Genomic DNA, 25,294 nt, shown 5'->3' on the forward strand with positions numbered 1-25,294 from the left:
ACGCTGCCTGGCCTGCTGCGTTCACCAGCAACTTTTATGTGTGTTGCTTGAATTTCCAGCATCTGCAGAATTCCTGTAGTATGCCAGAAATGCGAGAGTGACGGGGCAGAAGTGAGTTTAGTTGCTATTACTAAGAAGGTGCATGGCAAATTGAAAGGTGTAAAGATACAGTCACCTGGACAAGATGGGCTACACCCCAGAGTTCTGAAACAGGCAGCTAAAGAGATTGTGGAGACATCAGTAATGATCTTTCAGGAATCAATAGATTTTTTTGGAGGTCTGGAAAATGGCAAATGTCACTTCACTCTTTAAGAAGGGAGGGAGAAAGAGGAAGGAAATTACAGACCAGTTAGCCTAACTTCAGTGGTTGGGAAGACATTGGAGTTAGTTATTAAGGACGAAGTTCTGGGTACGTCGTGGCGTGTGATAAAGTAGGGCAAAGTCACCATGGTTTCCTTAAGGCGAAATCTTGCCTGACAAATCTATTGGAGTTCTTCAGGTAGTTAACCGCCAGTATAGACAAAGGAAAATCAATGAATGTTATTTACTTGGATTTATATAAGATCTTTGTCAAGGTGCCACACATGAGGCTACTTAACAAGATAAGAGCCGATGGTATTACAGGAAAGATACTAGCACAGGTAGAAGATTGGCTGACTGGCAGGGGCAGAGTAGGAATAAAGGTGTCCTATTCTGGTTGGCTGCTGGTGACAGAGGTCAGTGTTGGGACCGCTTCTTTTCACATTGTATGTCAGTAATTTGGAAGATGGAACTGATGGCTTTGTGGCCAAGTTTGCAATTGATACAAAGGTAGGTGGAAGGGTGGGTAGTGTTGAGGAAGCAGGGAGTCTGCAGAAGGAGGACGGACTGGGAGAATGGGCAAAGAAACGGCAGATAGAATACAGTGGAGGGAATAAAAGCGTAGTCTATTTTCTAAATGAGGAGAAAATTGAAAAATCAAAGGTACAAGGAATTGGGAGTCCTTGTGCAGAATTCCCCTAAAGGTCAACTCACAGCCTGTGTCAGTGGTGACAAAGCATTCATTTCCGGAGGACTAGAATAGAGCAAGGATGTAAAGCTGTGGTTTTATAAGGCATTGGTTAGACCACATTTGTAGTATTGTGAGAGGTTTGGGCCCCTTGTCCAAGAAAGGATGTGCTGACATTGGAGAGGGTCCAGAGGTGGTTCACAAGGATTATTTTGGGAGTTAGTGGGTTAATGTATGAGGAGTGTTTGATGAGTCTTGGCCTGTACTCGCTGGAGTTTAGAAGAATGAGATGGGGTGGGGGCCTTATTGAAATGTATAGAGTATTGAAAGGCCTAAATAGGGAGGATGTTTCCTATGGTGGGGGAGCTTATGACCAGAGGGCACAGCCTTAGAGTAGAGGAATAACCATTTTGAACAGATGAGGAGGAATTTTTTTAACCAGAGGGTAGTGAATCTGTGGAATTCATTGCCACGGATGGCTGTAGAGGGTTAAAGCGGAGGTTGATATGTTCTTGATTAGTCAGGGTGTCAATGGTTATGGGGAGAGGGCAAGACAATGGGGTTGAGAGGGAAAAATCAGCCATGATGGAATGGTGGAGCAGACTCGTTGGGCCAAATAGCCAAATTCTGTTCCTATGTCTTATGATCTTATGGTTGAAACTCAGATGTGATAAAGTAGGTCCAACAGGATCTTGATGAAGATTTCAAGAGTGTGAATGAAGAAGATGTGAAGCTGAAGTTTCTCAGTGGTGAGATGAGGAACTCGAAGACGGTGAGTAATGGAGTATTGATTGTGCTTGGGCCAGGGGAGATGATTTAGAACAAGACCCCACAGGGTCAGACAACGGGAAGTAATGGAGTATTGACTGTGCTTGGGCCAGGGGAGATGATTTAGAACAAGACCCTGGAGGGGCCATCAAAGAAGGAATGCTGTATGACTATGGCATAGTTAGAGGGGCTAGCACAGACTGGTGAGGGCTTCAACAAACAGAACAATGCAGAACTGGAACACGAGGAAATCTGCAGATGCTGGAATTTCAAGCAACACACATCAAAGTTGCTGGTGAACGCAGCAGGCCAGGCAGCATCTCTAGAAAGAGGTACAGTCGATGTTTCGGGCCGAGACCCTTCATCAGGACTGGAGGTGGCTTTGCTGAGATAACTCCAGTAGAAGTGGATGTAAAGAAACTAAACTCAATGGAACAGGAAGATTGAGCGGGAAAGAAAAGGGTAAGGAAATGAAAGTGTGAAAAGAACAGGCAGTGAGGGAAACTTTCTGATGACAGTAGGTGGAGAACTTCTAAAAATAATACAGACGAAGGTGCATAAAAATGATTACGATGAACATGATCGAAGGTTAGAATTATCTGGGAATTGTGAGCAGGCAGGAACCCTTCACCAGGAAGGAGATCAAAGCTTTGAAACTCTTTGAAGTGAGGTTTAATAGGATAAATATTAGATGATGTTTGTACTGGTAGACAAGACCAGAACAGGGGTGATAACTACAAGAATAATAGAAGAAATGAACACATGTATCAGAATGGGATAAAACAGTAGGCAATCCAGGATAAACCCCTTATCCCAGACTGGTTAGATGGGGTAATACAAGGAACAAAGGAGTGGATGAATACAACGAGCTGCCAGTGGTAGATGTGAGTTCAACTGTTAACATTTAAGAGAAGTATTAAATGAGAGATAAATGTTAAATGTCTTAAATGGATGAGGGAGGTCTGGAGAGCTATAGAACAGTAGTTGGGACAAGACAGACCAGGCCAGCACAGACTAGATGGGCTGAAGAGTCTCTCTGTGCTGTTGTACTCTATGACATTTTTGGGTTTAGTAGAATGCAAGGAGTCTTTTAAAGAACATGAATAGCAACATTGATCTGTAGGGACAGGCTGCCTATTACTGTGCAAAGTTCAGGGAGAGACAGATTGAGAGCATGTCTTCCAACCATGAGGTTCAGAGGGTACAGGAGGGGGAGGAATTCAATCTCCAGAGTCCCTTCTCTCCTGCAGCTTCCGGCCCTGCGTTTTGGGGGAACATTACGAGGCATAAGTTGATGACATAGAGCTTACCCGCCTTAAAACTGAGCTCATCGGCTTCCTGGCTGGAGTAATCATACAGTGCTCGGATTCTGACGCCAGGGATGTTTGTGCCATCCTCGCCAAGGGAATAACCTTTATTTAAACTGTGAAACCAAAGCAAAAGAGGAGTGGCTTTTAAAACGAACTCTGGCTGTGAACCGGCATCTGCAATGGAGGCATGGTCACCATCGGGTTTGAGGAGAGCCTCCTGTTCACAGCAAGCTCATTTTGGATCCCTGTTTGTATCCAAGGCTCCGAACCTGGGCATCAATTGGCATGTCCGAGGACCAGAAATTGAAATAACAATTCTTTATTGCATTTTGATTCCTCTGCTTGGGATGCCTTAGATAGTGAGTAGCCAGAGGAAACCAAATCTACTACAGATTCTGGAAACTTAAAGCAACAGAAAATGTTGGAAATACAGAGCAACTCGGGTGTCCATGGAGGGAGAAGCCGTTCATGTTTCAAGTTGGTGACCTTTCATCTGGTCAATCAATCATTAACCATTCAAAAACCCAGCTTCAAAAACACTGCAACTAATGTTCTCAATATTATATTTTTAATTTGCAATTTGTTCTTGGTTATCTGTGTAGTTTTTCATTGATTCTATTGTTTCTTTGTATCTACTGTGAATCATTATTGCCAGTAATGCCGCTGGCATTTAGGGCAGCAATGAAGGAAACGGTCACACTCAGACATAGAAGGATTCCCCATTGCTGTTTCCGTAACAACTTTTTTGACCAGTAAGTGTTGTTAGCCCTGAGCTGAACCATTGAACCTGGGTGACCTTACCCAGAGCCAAAACACAAAGCTCTGACTCCAGCCAACATAGCTCTCCAGGTCACTGAGGCAAGCAAGCCTCCAAACTACAACAAGGTTGTTGTTCTCTTGAAGGATCTACTGGGAATGCCTGCAAGAAAATGAATCTCAGGGTTGTACATGGTGAATAAATTGACTTTACTGACTGACCTGCTGCATAGTCCTGACGTCTTCTGTTTTGACTTCAAAGAGTCTCGATATTCCATAAGACACAGGCGCAGAATTAGGCTATTCAGCCCATTGAGTCTGCTCTGCCATTCCATCACGGCTGATTTATCACCTCTTTCAACCCCATTGTCCAGCTTTCTCTCTGTAACCTTTGATGTCCTGAATAATCAAGAACTAATCAACCTCAACTTTAAATATACTCAATGATTTGGTCTCCAGGGCCAAACTTCCTCCTCATCTCTGTCCTAAAGAGACATTCTTCTATTCTGAGGTTGTGCCTTCTGATCTCAGACTCCCCAACAATAGGAAACCTCTCCACATCCACTCTTATCTAAGTCTTTCAATGCTTGATAGTTTTCATTAAGACACTTTAAATGCTCCCATGTGTTATCTCTTTCATTCCCAGAATCATTCTTATCGACTTCCTCTGGACTCTCTCCAATGCCAGCAAATCTTTTTTTGGATAAGTAGCCTAAAACTGCTCTCAGTGCTCCCAAGTGTGGTCTGACCAATGCGCTATAAAGCCTCAGCATCCCATTGTTGCTCATTTCTATTAATTCATTATTATTTATAATGTTTGACCATGAAGAGCATCAAAGTTGAATCTGGCTACCTTCTCCATTACTGAACAGAGGTACACATCATGTCCCTGACCTGAGCTCTCTGGTAGCTGGAAGGACAGGGGCACAAGAGGGACACTTGGACCAGAACATCTGCAGCATTCTGAGCAGGTGGTTCACCCAGGGCAACCTTTGAGAAGCAATTACTGCCTTTGACAAAGACACCTAAGTCTGTGCCTAAGTCATGAACTCCATCATTGAACATAGAACAGTTCAGGCCCTTCAGCCCACGATGTTGTGCTGACCTTTTAAACTACTCCAAGATCAATTCGACTCTGGTCTCCCACATCACCCCTGGCAGGGCGTTCCACACACTCACCACTCTCTGTGAAAACAAAACTTATCTCTTAACATCCCCCCCCATACATTTCTCCAATCACCTTAAAATTATGCACCCCTGGTATTGGCCATTTCTGCCCTGGATGTCCATTTGACCTATGCTTCCTATCATGGGCCATAGGAAGTTGAACCAAAGTTTTTTTTTGGGGGGGGCCCTTCTCTGGTGAAAAAGTCAAAATGAAATGGATCTCACTCTCGGTTCCCTCTTCCTTTCTCACTCTGGTTGTTGTGCAAATGGATTGTTGCACTTACATAACGTCCCCATTCACGGGGAATGCTTACGCCTTCAGAAGGGATACAGCCTTGATGCCTGGCCTGAGCTGTGTCCACAAAGAAGTGAGGAAAAAAGCTTGCATTTAGAACACAGAACAGTACAGGCCTTTCTGCCTATGATATTGTGCTAATGTTTTAACCTACTCCAAGATCAATCTAATCCTTCTTTCCCAACAGCCCTCCATTTTTCTATCAACTATGTGCCTAAGTCTCCTTAACGTATCTGCCTCTATCACCATCCCTGTCAGCATGTTCCACGCACCCACCACTCTGTAAAAATAATGAACTCCATCTGACATTCACCCTGTACTTTCCTCCAATCACCTTAAAATTATACCCCCTCATATTAGCCATTTCCACCCCATCCACTCAATCAATGCCTCTGATCATTAAGTACACCTCTCCAAAGTCACCTCTCATACTCCTTTGCTCCAAAACCCTACCTTGTTCAACCTATCCTTACAAGGCATGCTCTCTAATCCAGGCAGCATCCTGGTGAATTTCTGCAGCCTCTTTAAAACTTCCACATCCTTCCCATACTGAAGCCACTAGAACTGAGCACACATCTCTCACAACCTGACAGCTCCCAGGTCATGGGCAATGAGGACCAATCTGAAATGTAATCACTAGTTGGCAGACAAAGGGCTCCTTTGAAATTACCTGATGCCTCTTGCTTACAAAGCAACAGCAAATGCCTAATTGGAAAGGACAGTGCAGGGGATTATGAAATCGTTATCGATCCCTGGTTCTCCTGAAGGGTGTGGAGTATCTGAACCACTCTGTAGAACCTGGTGAACAGAGATCAGGATACCACAGAGGGACTTGGTGCTTTGAGCTGGAGGATTAGTTGTCCTTGCCATCCAGTAACCCTGACAGAGTCGGTTTGAACTGGAGCGAGCGAGGCTGGTATTCTGAGGCGGAAGTTGGGGACACTCGCATGTGTACACTGGGCAGGAAGGTTGAGGTACAGAGGGGCTTGGTGCCACTGTAGGCGAATGAGCAAGTTGGATAGAAGAGGGGGGAAAACATGAGTAGAGGAGGGCAGCAGTTCTTTAGGAAAGAAGCTGAATCCTCACTGTTTACCTTAAACTCTGAAGTACGACCTTATCTCCTTCCTTCTGTCCTTTCCCCTTCTTGTCGGTTATGTTCTCCATCTCTGGGCTCCATTCCTGTGAGATTAAAACTTCAATGTCAAGATGCCAGTAAAGCACAGAGTTCAGTCCAGGTGATCTAGTTCAAGTTTAATTGTCATTCAACCATACTCACATACAGTATACAGTTAAATGAAGCAGGTTTTTTCCACTGAGGTTGGGTGGGACTACAACCGGAGCTCATGGGTTAAGGGTGAAAGGTGAGAAGTTTAAGGGGAACAAGAGGGGCAACTTCTTCACTTAGAGGGTCATGAGAGTGTGGTGCGAGCTGCCAGAACAAGTGGTGCATGCAAGCTTGATTTCAATGTTAAAGAGAAGTACATAGATGGTAGGGGTATGGAAGGCTATGGTCCCAGTGTAAGTCGATGGGAGTAGGTAGTTTAAGTGGTTTCAGCACGGACTAAATAGGCTGAAGGGCCTGTTTCTGTGCTGTACTTCTTTGTGACTCTATGAAACATCGTTCCTCTGGGGCCAAGGTGCAAAACACTACGTACAGTCACACACACCACATATCGTTAGAGTAGCACATACAGTCACAATATAATATTAGCACAAGTCCTTGAGTGGCATGGCCTGAAGATTGATGGTGCAAGAGATATTGTCCTGGAGCCATGTTTCTGCAAGAACAAGCACGCAGCAGTTCCTCATCTTGCACTAGGTTTGAAACTAAGTAATCGTTCAGAGTGTAGAACGAGCTGCCAGCGGAGGTGGAGGATTTGGGTTCGATTTCAAGTTTTAAGAGAAATTTGGTTAGGTGCATGGATGTGAGAGATATGGAGGATTATGCTCTTGGAGCAGGTTAGTGGGACTAGGCAGATTAATAGTCCATCATGGACTAGATGGGCCGAAGAGGCCTCTGTGTTGTAGTGATCTATGACTATGAGATAGCAGTAAAGTGTAGGAGGCAGTTTCCAAATCGCAACAAGTTCCCTGGAGCTGTAAATTAATAAGCAGATCACGAACCAGATTAGTCACATTACTGGGAGAACTGTCCTGGTTTTCTGTTGAACAATGGCAGAGATATAGCTGGAAGGCCAGGAGGATGTTGGCAGGATTAAGTATATCTATCCAGCAGTTGCACTATTATTCTGTGCTGCCTTGGGAGTATTGGCCATAATCTAGAGGGAACTTTCAATTATCAACCTTTGACTCTTGGGCAAGAGGCTCGCCAGCTGAACCAGTTTCTGCCCTGAGAGTTCCACCTTGTGAAGGACGGTGGTCGGGAGGTGGACATTATTAGCTGGGACGGTAACTGGCTCCTAACTGTAATTGCCCATTTCCCTATATAGACTATAAAAACACTGGAGCAGAATTAGGCCAATCAGCCCATCATACCTTCTTCACCATGGTTGATTTATTTTCCCTTTCAACCCCATTCTCCTGCTTTCTCCCTTAACCTTTGAAGCCCTGGCTAATCAAGAATCTATCAATTTCTGTTTTAAATATTCTCAATGACTTGGCCTCTACAGCTGTCTGTGGTGATGAATTTTATAGATCGACCACCCTCTGGGTAAAGAAATTCCTCCTCATCTCTGTTCTTTCTGGTCCTAGGTTCCCCCAATCTAGGAAACATCCTCTCCATATCCATTCCATCTAGGCCTTTCAATATGTGATGTGTTTTATTCTTCTGAACTCCAAAGAGGGGGGCATCAGAGTTTGGAGTTCAATTCCGACATCAACTATAAGGAGTTTGTACTTCCTCCCCGTGGAATGCGTGGGTTTTCTCCAGGTGCTCTGGTTTCCTCCCACAGTCCAAAGACGTTCTGGGTAGTAGGTTAAGTGGTCGCTGTAAATTGTCCCATGACTAGGCCAAGTTGAATCAGGGATTGCTGGGGCAGCACGGCTCCTTGGGCTGGAAGTGCACACTCTGCGCTGTATCCATAAATAAAAATAAATATTCTAGTCCTCTTGAAATGAACGTTAGCATTGTATTTGCCTTCCTTACCATCGACTCAACCTGTTAAGTTAACTTTGAGGGAATCCTGCAAGTATCTTTGCACCTCTGATTTCTGAATTTTTGTCTCTTGGTTTAGAAAATGGTCATTCCTTCTACCAAAGTGCATTACCATTTAATTCCCTACACAATATTCCATCTGTCACAACTTTGCTCATTCTCCCAATCTGTCTAGGTCCTTCTGAGACTAGCATTTCGATGTACCTGTAACAAATAAAGCTAATCTTTATCTCAAATGGAGAGGGTGCTTCAAAACTCACCTCAAAGTACGGCCAGTTTGTCGGCATCCCTGGGCCGTACGTGTTTCGCCACCATTTTAAGTCATTCTGGTCATTTATTGATAGCACGGTCTGGTGTAGATCCTTAAAAATATTCCTGAAGCTGCAGAGAGAGAAGTGGCAAGAATTGGGATTGATTGAGAAACTGCTTCAGGTAGATCTGCCCCCTGCTACATCGGAGATGCAACCCTTTATGAAGGAGAAAAGCATACAAAATGCGGGTGGAACTGGGCATTTATGGAGGGGAATAAACAGTTGATGTTTCGGGCTGAGACCCAACAGAACTGGAACGGATGGGGAAGAGGCCAGAATAGGGAAGAGTGGGAGGTGATAGGTGAGATCAGATGAGGGGGAAAGTGGGTAGGGGAGGAGGGAATCAAGCGAGAAACTGGGAGGTACAACTGGAAGCCTGAACAATGTTAAGAAGGCGTATGGTGTGTTGGCCTTCACTGGTTGAGTTCAAGAACTGCAAGGTAGTGTTACAGCTGTATAAAACTCTGTAGTGTTGTGTTCAGTTCTGGTCATTTCATGATAGGAAGGATATGGGAGCTTTAAAGAGGTTGCAAGGAGATTTACTGGAATGCTGTCTGGATTAGAGAGCATGGCTTATGAGGAGAGGTTGAGCGAGCTTGGGTTTTTCTTTCTGGAGCAAAGGAGGATGAGAGGTGATTTAATGGAGGCGTATAAGATAGTAAGACCAACAGATCAAGTGGACTGCCAGAGATTTTTTCTCCAGGGCAGAAATGACAAATACAAGGGGGTATAATTTTAAGATGATTAGAGGGAAGTATAAGGAGGAGGTCAAAGATGAGTTTTCTTACCCACAGTGGTGGATGCCTGGAACCCCCTAACAGGGGTGGTGGTAGAGGCAGATACACTTGGGACATTTAAGAAACTCTTAGATAGCCATTCCGTAAAGTAGGTTAAAGGGTCAGCACAACATCATGGGCCGAAGGGCCTGTACTGTGATGCAAAGTTCTATGTCCTAAGACTGGGGTTGGGGGGGATGAGCACCATGAGCATTCAGTTGCCTCTCATTTCAACCTCCCTTCCTGTTCCCACAGCAACTGTCCTCTGCCTTGTCTGGTGCATTGGGAGGCCAAACACAAACTCAACAAACAGTACCTTGTATTCCTATCACTCAGCACTGAATTGTCCACTCCCAATTAACCCACTCCCAATGCAGCCTTAACCGCACGTTTGATGGCTCTGTGCCAATACTCACTGGAGCTTAGAGGAATGAAGGATGACGTCATTGAAACCCATTGAAATTGAAAATCCTCGATAGAGTGGGAGTGGAGAGGATCTTTCCAATAGTGGGGGGGGGGGGGGGTTCTTGGACAAGAGAACACAGACTCAGAATAGAAGAGCATCCCTTTAGAACTGAGATGAAGAACAACTTCCTTAGCCAGAGAGTGGTGACTCTGTGGAATTCATTGCCACAGACGGCCATCAAGGCCAAGTCAATGGGTATATTTAAAGTAGAGGTTGATAGATTCTTGATTAGTATGGGTGTCAAAGGTTGCAGGGTGAAGGCAGGAGAATGGGGTTGAGAGGGATAATAAATCAGCCATGATGGAATATTGGAGAAGGTGGGTCAAATGGCCTAGTTATGCTCCTTTGTCGTACAATCTCACCTTTCGTTGTTGGTGACGTCAAGGTGCCGATGAATGGAGAGGAAGATCTGTTTGAGGAAGATTGTGCGCTTCTGCTCCATCTGCTGGCTCTGGTCAAACACCATCTCCATCTCTTCCATGTACTTTGGGTTGTACTTGTTCAAATCTTCTATAGTCTTGGCGTAACGTTGCTTAACCTTGGGGTGTGGGGAGGGGTGTGTGTGAGAACGGAGAGGGGAGATGGTGAGTGCCCCAACATCCACTTGCAGAGCCAGGGTTCACAGTCTGGTTCAGGAAGTTGCAGGTTCAGGACCTGCTCCGGGTTAGGCCAATACCCCAACACAGAATGGGTGCTGAGCTGGATGTGCTGCCTTTCGAATCATATGTTAGTCAAGATCCGATATGCTTATTAAGTTGCGTGTAAAGATAGCGATTCAAGAAAGTAGTAGAATTAATTTGAGTTATACAGCGCAGAAAGATGCCCTTTGGCCCAACTTATTTAAATCAGCCGTTGCCTGAGCTAGTCCCATTTGTCCACATTTGGCTCATAACCCTTTCTCTTCCCTATCTGTGTTCCCGTACCTGCCTCTATCACTTCCTCTGGCCTCTCACTCTATACACCCACTACCCTTTATTAAGTCTTTCCTTGAAACCCTACTATAGGGGTGGTAAAAAGGCTATGACTACCCAAACACAAGAGATTCTGCAGATGCTGGAAATCCAGGACAACACATGCAAAATGCTGAAGGAACAATAAAGAATCGATGTTTTTGGCCGAGACCCTTGTATGTTTCTGTCTACCCAGCTTTTCTATACATCTCATGATTTTATAAACCTCTGCTTATAATTCTAGCCCTCCAGTCCCGGTAACATTCTCGTGAATCTTTTCTGAGCCCTGTCCAGCTGAACAACATGCTTTCTACAGCTGGGCAACCAGAACTGCACACGAGACTGCAAATACAGTCCCGTCATTGACTTGTACAGTTGTAACATGACATCCCAACTCAAGCTCTTCCAGCATCAAAATAGTGATGCTTAGTTTTCTGACATTTAAAAAGTATAAAGGATTAAAAGATTAGCTTTCTCTGTCACATGTACATGGAAACGTGGAATGAAATGTGTCGTTTGCGTCAACAACCAACACAGTCCAAGAATGTGCTGGGGGCAGCCCGCAAGTGTCACCATGCTTCAAGAGCCAACGTAGCATGCCCACAACTTACGAACCCTAACTGGTACGTCTTTGGAATGTGGAAGGAAACAGGAGCACCCGAGGGAATCCACACAGTCACAGGGAGAATGTACAATATCCTTACATACAGCCGTGGGAATTGAACCCCGTTCTTTCAATCGCTGGTGCTGTAAAGTGTTACACTAACCGCAACGCTACTGTGCTGTGGTGACAGAGCGATGACAGGGCTCTAATTAAGACTGGCATATAGGAAAAAAAAACCCTACTGCTGTTTAAAAAAAACAGTTCTCCCAGTTGCTTGGCCAATCTAACCAACACCAACAAAACCATGTCAAATGGCCAAGCCCCTCGGCAGAAATCTACCTTGGTGTGAACACATCAGCTGCAGTATTTGTTTAGGGTGTGTATTGTGACTCATGGATAGAACTCAGCGCTGAATCGGAAACACAAGGGATTCTGCAGATGCTGGAAATCTAGAGCAACACATGCAAAATGCTGGAGTAACTCATCAGGTCGGGCAGAATCTATGGAGAGGAATAAACACTGTTTCAAGCTGAGACCCTTCATCAGGTTGATCTGAATCAGGTGGTGGCCCTGCACTCGAGATCCGAGCACACTGTCTGCGCTGCAGGTCTGCACTGCGCTGGTGCAGTGGTGAAAGATCCCAAGAAAATAGGAACTTTTCTCTGAAACAAAGCCTTTCTTCTGTTTCAAGGATGTCTGCGGAGAGTAAGAATTTCAGGTTGTATATTCTATACATTCTCTGATAATTAAATGGAGCCATTGATCATCTCAGCCTTTATCTCCCACACCACCATTATCAAAACTATACAGATTGATTGGCTGTAACCTCATGCTGTTTCTGGGAGCTTACTTTGTACATTTTTCTTTAAATTTAGAGATACAGCACGGTAACAGGCCCTTCGATCCAACGAGCCTGTGCAGCCAATTACACCCCTGTGACCAATTGACCTACTAAATCAAAAGTCTTTAGAACATGGAAGGAGACTGGAGCACCTGGAGGAAATGCCCACAGCCATGGGGAAAATATTAAAAAACCCCTAACAGGCAGCGGTGGGATTCGAATCCAGGTCACTGGGTCTGTCATGGTGTTACGCTGACCACTACTCACCATGCTGCCCTTGCTGCTGGATGTCCCACATCACCACTGACATCTTGTGTGGCCTTCACGACTGGATTTCCAAACTATCTTTACAAATCCGGTGGAACCTGCGTTTCCATGCTTATCATAGAAACATAGGAACATAGAAAATAGGTGCAGGAGTAGGCCATTCGGCCCTTCGAGCCTGCATCGCCATTTATTATGATCATGGCTGATCATCCAACTCAGAACCCCGCCCCAGCCCTCCCTCCATACCCCCTGACCCCCGTAGCCACAAGGGCCATATCTAACTCCCTCTTAAATATAGCCAATGAACTGGCCTCAACTGTTTCCTGTGGCAGAGAATTCCACAGATTCACCACTCTCTGTGTGAAGAAGTTTTTCCTAATCTCGGTCCTAAAACGCTTCCCCTCTATCCTCAAACTGTGATCCCTCGTTCTGGACTTCCCCAACATCGGGAACAATCTTCCTGCATCTAGCCTGTCCAATCCCTTTAGGATCTTATACGTTTCAATCAGATCCCCCCTCAATCTTCTAAATTCCAACGAGTACAAGCCCAGTTCATCCAGTCTTTCTTCATATGAAAGTCCTGCCATCCCAGGAATCAATCTGGTGAACCTTCTTTGTACTCCCTCTATGGCAAGGATGTCTTTCCTCAGATTAGGGAACCAAAACTGCACACAATACTCCAGGTGTGGTCTCACCAAGGCCTTGTACAACTGCAGTAGTACCTCCCTGCTCCTGTACTCGAATCCTCTCGCTATAAATGCCAGCCTACCATTCGCCTTTTTCACCGCCTGCTGTACCTGCATGCCCACTTTCAATGACTGGTGTATAATGACACCCAGGTCTCGTTGCACCTCCCCTTTTCCTAATCGGCCGCCATTCAGATAATAATCTGTTTTCCTATTTTTGCCACCAAAGTGGATAACTTCACATTTATCCACATTAAATTGCATCTGCCATGAATTTGCCCACTCACCCAACCTATCCAAGTCACCCTGCATCCTCTTAGCATCCTCCTCACAGCTAACACTGCCACCCAGCTTCGTGTCATCCGCAAACTTAGAGATGCTGCATTTAATTCCCTCATCCAAGTCATTAATATATATTGTAAACAACTGGGGTCCCAGCACTGAGCCTTGCGGTACCCCACTAGTCACCGCCTGCCATTCTGGAAAGGTCCCGTTTATTCCCACTCTTTGTTTCCTGTCTGCTAACCAACTCTCCACCCACACCAATACCTTACCCCCAATACCGTGTGCTTTAAGTTTGCACACTAATCTCCTGTGTGGGACCTTGTCAAAAGCCTTCTGAAAATCCAAATATACCACATCCACTGGTTCTCCCCTATCCACTCTACTAGTTACATCCTCAAAAAATTCTATGAGATTCGTCAGACATGATTTTCCTTTCACAAATCCATGCTGACTTTGTCTGATCATTTCACCACTTTCCAAATGTGCTGTTATCACATCCTTGATAACTGACTCCAGCAGTTTCCCCACCACCGACGTTAGGCTAACCGGTCTATAATTCCCCGGTTTCTCTCTCCCTCCTTTTTTAAAAAGTGGAGTTACATTAGCCACCCTCCAATCCTCAGGAACTAGTCCAGAATCTAACAAGTTTTGAAAAATTATCACTAATGCATCCACTATTTCTTGGGTTACTTCCTTAAGCCCTCTGGGATGCAGACCATCTGGCCCTGGGGATTTATCTGCCTTCAATCCCTTCAATTTACCTAACACCACTTCCCTACTAACATGTATTTCGCTCAGTTCCTCCATCTCACTGGACCCTCTGTCCCCTACTATTTCTGGAAGATTATTTATGTTCTCCTTAGTGAAGACAGAACCAAAGTAATTATTCAATTGGTCTGCCATGTCCTTGCTCCCCATAATCAATTCACCTGTTTCTGTCTGCAGGGGACCTACATTTGTCTTTACCAGTCTTTTCCTTTTTACATATCTATAAAAGCTTTTACAGTCCGTTTTTATGTTCCCTGCCAGTTTTCTCTCATAATCTTTTTTCCCCTTCCTAATTAAGCCCTTTGTCCTCCTCTGCTGAACTCTGAATTTCTCCCAGTCCTCAGGTGAGCCACTTTCTCTGGCTAATTTGTATGCTTCTTCTTTGGAATTGATACTATCCCTAATTTCTCTTGTCAGCCACGGGTGCACTACCTTCTTTGATTTATTCTTTTGCCAAACTGGGATGAACAATTGTTGTAGTTCATCCATGCAACCTTTAAATGCTTGCCATTGCATATCCACCATCAATCCTTTAAGTGTCATTTGCCAGTCTATCTTAGCTAATTCACATCTCATACCTTCAAAGTTACCCCTCTTTAATTTCAGAACCTTTGTTTCTGAATTAACTATGTCACTATCTGTATCGTTATCGATAGAGATTCCCTCTGCAATGGCTCCTCCTCCTGTCACTTTGGTATTCTTGGAAGATCTAATCTAAGGATCCTCCAGTTCCTCATCTACAAACTTCCTTCTGTCAGTACTGTCTGAAAACCCGACTCAGCTTCTAGAGTCATAAACTCACAGACCACACATCACACCAACCAGAGGGCACAGCCTCAGAACAGAAGGACGTCCCTTTAGAACAGAAATGAGGAGGAATTTCTTTAGCCAGAGGGTGGTGAATTTGTGGAATTCATTGCCACAGACAGCCATGAAGGCCAAGTCAGTGGGTATATTTAAAGCTTAGGTTGATGGGTTCTTGATTAGTTCGGGTGTCAAAGGTTACCGAGAGGTTACCATGATCAAATGGCACAGCAGAATCGATGGGCCAAATGGTCTAATTATTCTTCATTAGTCAGGGTACTGAGTTCAAGAGTCACGAAGTAATGTTGTAACTCTATAAAACCCTGGTTAAACTAATATTGTGTTCAGTTCTGGTCGCCTCATTATAGGAAGGATGTGGAAGTTTTTGAGAGGGTACAATGGAGATTTATCAAGACGCTTCCTGAACCAGAGGCCACGTCTTATGAAGATAGGTTGAGCGAGCTAGGGCTTTTCTCTTCGGAGTGAAAGAAGTTGAGAGATGACCTGATAGAGGTGTACAAGCTGCCAAAAGACATGGGTCGAGTAGACAGTCAGACACTCCTTCCCAGGGTGGCAATGGCTAATACAAGAGGGGATAATTTTAAGGTGATTTGAGGAAAGTATAGGGGGGATGTCAAGGGGTAGGGTTTCACATAGGAACATATTGCCAGGGGTGGTGGTAGAGGCAGATACATTAGGGGCATTTATGGAACTCTTATATAGGCACATAGATGATAGAAAAATGGAGGGCTATGTAGGGGGAAGGGTTAGATTGATCTTAGAGTAGGTTAAAAGGTCAGCACAACATAGTGGGCCAAAGGCCCTGTACTGTTCTCTGTCTTACGGTCTTACACACTGGTTCATTGGTGTACCAATAGCAGGGGAGCTGCGTGGCCTCAGGTGTTGGGTGCAGTAGGCCCTTGTGCCACAGGATTGCCTGTTGCAGCCGCCCAGGGGAGGAAAGGCACAGGTGGTGTGGGAGAGAGGAGAGGGTGCTCTGGATTCCACGCTGGGTTGGGGGATGTTTCCTCCCATTAACGCTGCCCCCCCAGTGTTCACTGGGTGGATTGCGCCTGCGGCTGCAGTAGCATGCGATGGGGAACTGCGCATGCTTGTTCTTGCAGAAACGTGGCTCCAGGAGAACAACCCTTGCACCAGCAACCTGCAGACCATGACACTCAGGGACTAGGGCTACTGTATACCGCCTATGTTTTTCTGTTACCATAATTACGTGTGCTGTATTGGGCTTTGTGCTGTGTGTGACTGTTGGTACTGTGGTTTTCACCTTGGCCCTGGAGAAACACTGCTTTCTTTGGCTGTATCTGTGTGTACGGTTGAATGACAATTAAATTTGAACTTGAGGGTGTGGAGCTGTCTCTGTGCCATCTCTGCAATACCAACTGCCTCAGCTCAGACGCACACACTCTTGCATATTCTTGTTTACGCCGAACTGATACTGTTATAGAACAGCAATGAGCTCTTCGGCCCATAATGTCTGCACCAGAGACGATGACAACTTAACCAATGCCTTCTACCGGCACACGATCCAGATGCCCCCATGCCCTGCGTATTTATGTACTGGATCTAACAGTCTCTTCGATACCACTATTGTATCTGCCTCCAACACTACTCCCAGCAGTCCATTCCAAGCACCCACCACTCTTGGTTTAAAAAAAAACTTACCCCACTCATCTTTAAACTTTCCCTTTCTCACCTCGTCCTTTAGAACTTGACTTTTCCACCCTGGGGAAAGAAAGATTCTGACTTTTCTACCCCTCTCATAACTTCTATCAGCTCTCCCCTTAGCCTCCGATGCTCCAGAGGAAACAACCCAAGTTTGTCCAATCTCTCCATAAGACATAGGAGCAGTAGTTGGCCATTTGGCCCATTAAGTCTGCCCTGCTATTTGAGTTCCACCTTGTGATGGACGGTGGTGGAGAGATGGACATTATTAGCTGGGACAGTAACCAGCTCCTAACTGTGATTACCCTTTTCCCTATATAGACTATAAACATAGGGACAGAATTAGGCCAATCAGCCCATTGAGTCTGCTCTGCCATTCCATCTTGGCTGATTTATTATCCCTCTCAACTCTATTCTCCTGCCTTCTCCCAGTAACTGATGCCCTTCCTAATCAAGAACCTATCAACCTTTGCTTTAAATATATCCAATGACTTGGCCTCCACAGCCGTATGTGGCAATGAATTCCACAGATTTACCACTCTCTGGCTAAAGAAATTCCTCCTCATCTCTGTTCTAAAGAGAAGTCCTTGTACCCTCTACCCCCTCATATCTTGTAAACCCGGCAGCCTCCTGGTGAACAACTTCTGCACCTTCTTCCTCATCCTTTCTTCAACAGGCATAAAATACTCCAAGTACAGCCTGACCAGAACTTTATAGTGTTGCATAACTCAGTGGAAACTTCATTAGATATGCCTGTACACCTGCTTGTTAATGCAAATGCCTAATCAGCCAATCATGCAACAACAACTCAATGCATAAAAGCATGCAGACATGGTCAAAAGGTTCAGTTGTTGTTCAGACTAAACATTAGAATGGGGAACAAATGTGATCTAAGTGAATTTGACTGTGAAGTGATAGTTGGCACCAGAAAGGGTGGTTTGAATAACTCAGAAACTGCCATTCTCCTGGGATTTGCACGTGCATCAAGAGTTTACAGAGAATGGTATGAACATACATCCAGTAAGCGACAATTGTGGGTAAAAATGCCTTGTTAATGACAGAGGTCAGAGGAGAATGGCCAGACTTTTTCAAGCTGACAGGAAGACAACAGTAACTGAAATAACCATGCGTTACAACTGTGGTGTGCAGAAGAACATCTCTGAATGCACAACACGTTGAACTTTGAAGTGGATGTGCTACAGGTGCAGGAGACCATGAACATACACTCAGAGGCTACTTTATTAGGTACAGGGGGTGGATAATAAATGATTACTAAGAGCATAAGACAGATCTGGAGAGGACGACAGGATAAGAAGGTGGGAGGAGAGTTCCTCCGGCATTTTGTGTGTGGGCTGTTCAAGATTTCCAGCATCTGCAGAATCTCTGGTGTTGAGGAGGTCCATTGGAGTGCAATGTCTGTGTGGAGTTTGCATCTTTTCCCTTTGATTACTCAGCTCCTCCCACAACTCAAATAACCACACGTTTGCAATAGTGGTGTGCAGAAGAGCATCTCTGAACCCACAACACATCGAACCTTGAAGAGCAAACAATAGATAAGCTGCAGATGCTGGAAGTCAAAGTAATACACACAAAATGCTGGAGGAACTCAGCAGGCCAATCAGCATCTGCGGAAAAGAGTAAACAGTCAATGTTTCGGGCTGAGTCCTGATGAAGGGCCCAAAACATCGACTGGTGTTGAAATTGCGGGGCCCCTGGCAGAAATATTTAAAATGTCGCTGTCTACGGGTGAGGTGCCGGAGGATTGGAAAGTGGCTCATGTTGTTCCGTTGTTTAAAAAGGGATCGAAAAGTAATCCGGGAAATTATAGGCCGGTGAGTTTAACATCGGTAGTAGGTAAGTTATTGGAGGGAGTACTAAGAGACAGAATCTGCAAGCATTTGGATAGACAGGGACTTATTAGGGAGAGTCAACATGGCTTTGTGCGTGGTAGGTCATGTTTGACCAATCTATTGGGAGTTTTTCGAGGAGGTTACCAGGAAAGTGGATGAAGGGAAGGCAGTGGATATTGTCTACATGGATTTCAGTAAGGCCTTTGACAAGGTCCCGCATGGGAGGTTAGTTAGGAAAATTCAGTCACTAGGTATACATGGAGAGGTGGTAAATTGGATTAGACATTGGCTCAATGGAAGAAGCCAAAGAGTGGTGGTAGAGAATTGCTTCTCTGAGTGGAGGCCTGTGACTAGTGGTGTGCCACAGGGATCAGTGCTGGGTCCATTGTTATTTGTCATCTAGATCAATGATCTGGATGATAATGTGGTAAATTCGATCAGCAAATTTGCTGATGATACAAAGATTGGAGGTGTAGTAGACAGTGAGGAAGGTTTTCAGAGCCTGCAGAGGGACTTGGACCAGCTGGAAAAATGGGCTGAAAAATGGCAGATGGAGTTTAATACAGACAAGTGTGAGGTATTGCACGTTGGAAGGACAAACCAAGGTAGAACATACAGGGTTAATGGTAAGGCACTGAGGAGTGAAGTAGAACAGAGGGATCTGGGAATACAGATACAAAATTCCCTAAAAGTGGCGTCACAAGTAGATAGGGTCGTAAAGAGAGCTTTTGGTACATTGACCTTTATTAATCAAAGTATTGAGTATAAGAGCTGGAATTATGATAAGGTTGTATAAGGCGTTGGTGAGGCCGAATCTGGAGTATTGTGTTCAGTTTTGGTCACCAAATTACAGGAAGGATATAAATAACGTTGAAAGAGTGCAGAGAAGGTTTACAAGGATGTTGCCGGGACTTGAGAAACTCAGTTACAGAGAAAGGTTGAATAGGTTAGGACTTTATTCCCTGGAGTGTAGAAGAATGAGGGGAGATTTGATAGAGGTATATAAAATTATGATGGGTATAGATAGAGTGAATGCAAGCAGGCTTTTTCCACTGAGGCAAGGGGAGAAAAAAAACAGAGGACATGTGTTTAGGGTGAGGGGGGAAAAGTTTAAAGGGAACATTAGGGGGGGCTTCTTCACACAGAGAGTGGTGGGAGTATGGAATGAGCTGCCAGATGAGGTGGTAAATACGGGTTCTTTATTAACATTTAAGAATAAATTGGACAGATACATGGATGGGAGGTGTTTGGAGGGATATGGTCCGTGTGCAGGTCAGTGGGACTAGGCAGAAAATGGTTCGGCACAGCCAAGAAGGGCCAAAAGGCCTGTTTCTGTGCTGTAGTTTCTATGGTTTCTATGGTTTCTATAGATGCTGCTTGGCCTACTGAGTTCCTCCAGCATTTTGTGTGTAGAACCTTGAAGAGGATGGGCTCCAGCAGCAGACGACCACAGCAGGTTCCACACATGTATCTAATGGAGCAGTCACCGAGTGTACAGCTATATTCGTACAAGGTGCATTTACAGAATTTCCCCATTCACCTTTTCTGCCTCCTGGCTGCGTTTTTCTCTCAGCCGCTGGAGTTTCTGCTGCTTCCATGAGGAAGAGGCCTGGTTTGCTTTGCAGTTGTTTTCCCGGAGAACGGCAACGCGTTCCTTTTTCCGCTTGGCATGGTAGACTTTCTTCAGCTTTCCTGCCTGTGGACAAGGGAGAGAGGGAGGTGCAAGGTTAGGACCATCCGGCTGGACACACATCCTGCTGAAGCTACGCAAATGAAGAAGTCTGTGCAAGTTGGGGGATTAACTCTGACCCTAGGGAAAAATCAGATATCGTTAACTGCTGGAGAGACAGTGGGGAGACGTTTGTGCAGAGCACAGAAAACCTGTCTGTTATCTCCTTCCACAATTAGAGATAGAAACACCAATGTACAAGAACGGAGAAGTCTACAGAAAGTGATGAATACAGCCCAGTCCATTACAGGGAACGCCCACCCCACCAAGGAGCGCCACCACAAGAAAGGAGCATCCATCATTGAGGACCTCCACCATCCAGGCCATACCCTCATCCCTCTGCTGCCATCGAGGAGGAGATACAGGAGCCTCAGGATCCACACCACCAGGTTGAGAACAGTTATTACCCCTCAATCATCAGGCTCCTGAACCAGTGAGAATAACTTCACTCAGCTCAACACCCAACTGATTCCACAGTGTATAACTTGACTCACTTTCAAAGACTCTACAGCTCATGTTCTCAGTACTATTTATTATTTTTTTCTCTTTAGTATTTGCACAGCCCGCCTTCTTTCGCCCGTTAGTTGTTTGTCAGTCTTTGTGTGTAGTTTTTCATTGTTCCTATTGTATTTATTTGCTCTGCTCAAGAAAACACGAGGGTAGCATATGGTAACATATATGTACTTTGATAATAAATTTTCTTTGAACAAAGGGGGTCAGATTCAACTTGCACAGGGGACATAATCAGGGCACCACAGTATCGTAGTGGTTAGCCGTACATTTTGGATAGATCTAAATGGACAGAGTGCAAGGCAAGTTTTCACTGTTCCTTGGTACAGAATACCGTAAGATATAAGAACAGAATCAGGCCGTTCGGCCATTTCATCATGGCAGATCCATTTCCCTCTCAGCCCCAGTCTCCTGCCTTCTCCCTGTATCCTTTCATGCCCTGACTAATCGAGAGCATATTAAACTCCACTTTAAATATATCCAATGATCTGAGCTCCACAGCTATTTGTGGCAATGAATTCCACAGATTCACCACCCCCTGGCTAAAGAAATTCCTCCTCAGCTCTGTTCTAAATGGAAGTCAATATTTAATATCTGTACTCGCTGGAGTTTAGAAGAATGAGGGGAGGATCACATAAAAAGCAATCAAATATTGAAAGGCCTAGCTACAGTGGATGTTTCCTGTAGTGGGGAAGTCTAGGACCAGAGGATGTTGCCTGGATTACAGGGTATGAGGCGGGTAGAGGATACAAGGGTTCAATATCCATTTAGGAATCAGATGGCAGAGGGGAAGAAGCTGTTCCTGAATCGCTGAGTGTGTGCCTTCAGGCTTCTGCACCTCCTTTCTGATGGTAACAGTGAGAAAAGGACATGCCCTGGGTGCTGGGGGTCCTTCATAAAGGATGCTGCCTTTCTGAGACACCACTCCCTGAAGATGTCCTGGGTACTTTGTAGGCTAGTACCCAAGATGGAGCCGACTAAAATTTACAACCCTCTGCAACTTCTTTCAGTCCTGTGCAGTGGCCCCCACCCCCACCCCAATACCAGACAGTGATGCAGCCTGTCAGAAGGCTCTCCACGGTACATCTATAGAAGTTTTTGAGTGTATTTTGAGAAGTTTTATAGTGCCAGGAGATAAGGGGCCCAAAACTGTTTATAATACTTTGTCTGTTCAAAGCCTTACATGTGACAATATTAAACCAATTTTCCGTTTCACAGAGGACACCGGTTACGTGCATTGTAGATGGCAGTTTTATAGTGAGTACAGCAGGAGGCACACCCTACATCTATTGCACGGTGCAGACCCCCACAACCTTTCTAACCATCGAGTGACAACGTACCTTTTTCAGTTTCTTTGTCCAGGGCTTCTGTGCCTTTCGGAAGCCGTGTTCCACCTCGTGAGTCTCCTTGAAGCCCCCGAAGAACTTCTTGTGGTACGTCTCCTTCTGCCACTTCCGAATCCTGCTCGTGTCCTCGGTCAGCAGGGATTTGTGGATCCCCACGTGCAGTTCACTCAGGCGGTCTGCAGAGGTAAGGAAGGCGTGCCACGCCTTCAACAGAGTACCGTACATAGGACCTGGTGAGTATGACAGACAGGCTGGGTATACAATCAATCTGTTTCACACCATCTCACCCCACCCTCATCACATACCCTCCCTTTAGTTCACTTTCTCCCTCCCTCCCTCTCTCTCCACATTCAGACACAAGGGATTCTGCAGATGCTGGAAATCCAGAGCAACACACACACACACACACAAAATGTTTCTGGTAGAATGAAAATGTCCTGATAAAGGGGTTAACAAGAAGTTAGACAAACTTGGGTTATTTTCTCTGGAGCAGCAGAGGCTGAGGGGCTTAGATAAAGTGTACAGACAATTTCTTTTTCCCAATGTTGAAATGTCTAATACCAGAGGACATACATTTAAAGTGAGATGGGATCATTTCAAAGAAGATGGGGGACAATTTTTTTTAAAAACTCGGAGTGGTGGGTGCTGGAATGTACTGCCTGGGGCAGTGATTCAGGCAGAGACTTTTAAGAGTTGTTTAGACACGTGTATCTGGGGAAATGGAAGGATATGGACATTGTGTAGGCAGAAGGGATTAGTTTAGCTGGTCAGTTTAATTGGTTCTGTACAGCATTGTGAGCCGAAGGATCTGTTCCTGTGCTGTACTTTTCTGTGTTGTATGTTTATTGCTCTCCGTAAAACTGCCAAGTTCCTCACACAAAAGGTCATCAATCTGAAAGACTAACTCTCTTCTAATTCAGTTCAGTAGGTTGAGAGTCAGTTCCATCCTCTGATCTGATCTATGACCTACAAACTCACTTTCAAGGACTCTTAACCATTTATGTTTTTATTTTGTATGGTTTGTCTTCTTTCGCACATTGGTTGTTTATCAGTCTTTAGTTATGTATAGTTTTTGGGAAATTCTATTGTATTTCATTACTTTTCCTGTAAATGCCTCCAAAAAATGAACCTCAAGGTAGCTTATGTTAACATATACATACCTTGATAACAAATTCTACTTTGGACCACAGATGCCGAGTATGATAAGTTTTTGGTTCAAATTTCTGGACTGAAAGTTTTAGGTTTTGTGTTCCTCCCCCCTACCGCTTCAGTCTCAGTTTAGTGTGCAATGGCTTTAACACACCTAGATCCCACAAGAGCCTCGAATAACAACCATATTTTTTGAAACCAGTGCCCTTGTCTGACTGGCCTACGGACACTGTGAGACAAGGATTCGATGGAGACTGCGGGGTGGTTCCCTAAGCAGACTGTCAGGGCGCAGTGGTTAGTGTTACATCTCGGCATGTCGGATTTCAGAGCTCAATCCCGGTTTTGCATGAGTCTCTGTACCTGGATCCTCCCCGTCGAATGTGTGGGTTTTCTCCAGGACCTCCGATTTCCTCCCACAGTCTAAAGACATACCGGATAGGTTAATTTGGTCATTGTAAATTATCCCATGATTAGGTCAGGGTTAAATCAGGGTTGTTGGGGTTGCTAAGCAGTGCAGCTTGAAGGGCTGGAGGAACTATTCTGCAGTGTATCTCTAAATAAAATAAATAAAATCATAAGAGCATCTCTTTGCCAGAATTCACCAACACATCAGTGGGCTTGTGGTGAGAGGGTTCCTGCCAGTCAGATCCTTCCTATACAGTCGGAATTTCATTCCCAATGCACGCCGGCTGTGGTGGGAGAAATGCCCACCCACCTCTTTGCAGACTGGGGATTTGCTAAGTGGGTGTGGAGAAGAATACAAGGATCTATGTTCGGTTCATCCCCAGCAGGGGACTCTCTGATCTACGGGGACGCACACTGAGACAAACGTCAGGTGCTGCTGGAAGGCCATCAGCTCGGTGAAAGGTGCCCTTCGATCGTCCCAAAACTTGCTGGTCTGCTACCGACAGGCACAGTCCAGGCTGCAGGGGTCCATGCTGAAGGGTGCAGCCACCACAAAGACTCTTTGGGGAAGGACCTCAGTCTTCTCATTACCACCTGTTTACACCGGCCTCATTTTATTCCCCCCCACTCCCCATCAACTCCCCCCAAATTATAACCCACACATGCACACACTTGCGGTGGCCAACTAAAGCAATACCCTCCATGTCTTTGGGATGTGGGAGGAAACTCCACACAGATAGCACCTGAGGTCGGGATTGAACCGGTGTCTCTAGAGCTGGGAGGAGGCACCTCGTACTGTGCCACACTTGATCAATGCTCTGCCACTCTGCTGCTAGCCTACTGACTTAACCACTATCGTACCACCGAGGCCAAGGATTTAAATACCTCAGCTGAACCCACACTTCCAATGTGTATCCGAATCAGAATCAGGTTTATTATCACCGGCATGTGTCGTGAAATTTGTTAACTCAGTAGCAGCAGTTCAATGCAATACATGATAATATAGAAAGAGGAAAATAAATAAATAGATTACTGTAAGTGTATATACGTATATTGAACAGATTAAACATTGTGCAGAAACAGAAATAATGATTTTTTTTTTAAATGAGGTAGTGTTCTTGGGTTCAATGTCCATTCGGAAATTGGATGTCAGAGGGGAAGAAGCTGGTCCTGAATCGCTGAGTTTGTGCCTTCAGGCTTCTGTACCTCCTTCCTGATGGTAACAATGAGGAGAGGGCATGTTCTGGGTGATGGGGTTCCTTAATAACAGACATCACCTTTCTGAGGTACTGCTCCTTGAAGATGTCTTGGATACTATGGAGACTAGTACCCAAGATGGAGCCGACTAAATTTACAACCCTCTGTAGCTTCTTTCGGTAGCCCCCTGTGCAATAGGGACCCCCAACCTCCCCCTGCCACACCAGACGGTGATGCAGCCTGTCAGAATGCTCTCCACGATACATCT

At 45.1% G+C, this 25,294-nt stretch overlaps 1 protein-coding gene across 2 annotated transcripts in view; it reads right to left on the reverse strand.

Moving 5' to 3' along the window:
• The window catches only part of LOC140204927 (protein kinase C and casein kinase substrate in neurons protein 3), a 79,424-nt gene that overhangs the window by 5,159 nt on the left and 48,971 nt on the right, over positions 1 to 25,294 (reverse strand). Inside the window, exons 4-9 of one of the 2 annotated variants that reach the window (XM_072271903.1) lie at positions 22,270 to 22,505; positions 20,231 to 20,386; positions 10,315 to 10,490; positions 8,660 to 8,780; positions 6,378 to 6,463; positions 3,067 to 3,179 (exon numbers count right to left, since the gene is read on the reverse strand). In XM_072271903.1, coding sequence (XP_072128004.1) covers positions 3,067 to 3,179; positions 6,378 to 6,463; positions 8,660 to 8,780; positions 10,315 to 10,490; positions 20,231 to 20,386; positions 22,270 to 22,505 — 888 coding nt within the window. The remainder of the gene's footprint in view (positions 1 to 3,066; positions 3,180 to 6,377; positions 6,464 to 8,659; positions 8,781 to 10,314; positions 10,491 to 20,230; positions 20,387 to 22,269; positions 22,506 to 25,294) is intronic. The other variant, XM_072271905.1, reaches the window with a different exon arrangement.

This window comes from Mobula birostris, chromosome 11, assembly GCF_030028105.1.
Source record: "Mobula birostris isolate sMobBir1 chromosome 11, sMobBir1.hap1, whole genome shotgun sequence".
Taxonomy (NCBI): domain Eukaryota; kingdom Metazoa; phylum Chordata; class Chondrichthyes; order Myliobatiformes; family Myliobatidae; genus Mobula; species Mobula birostris.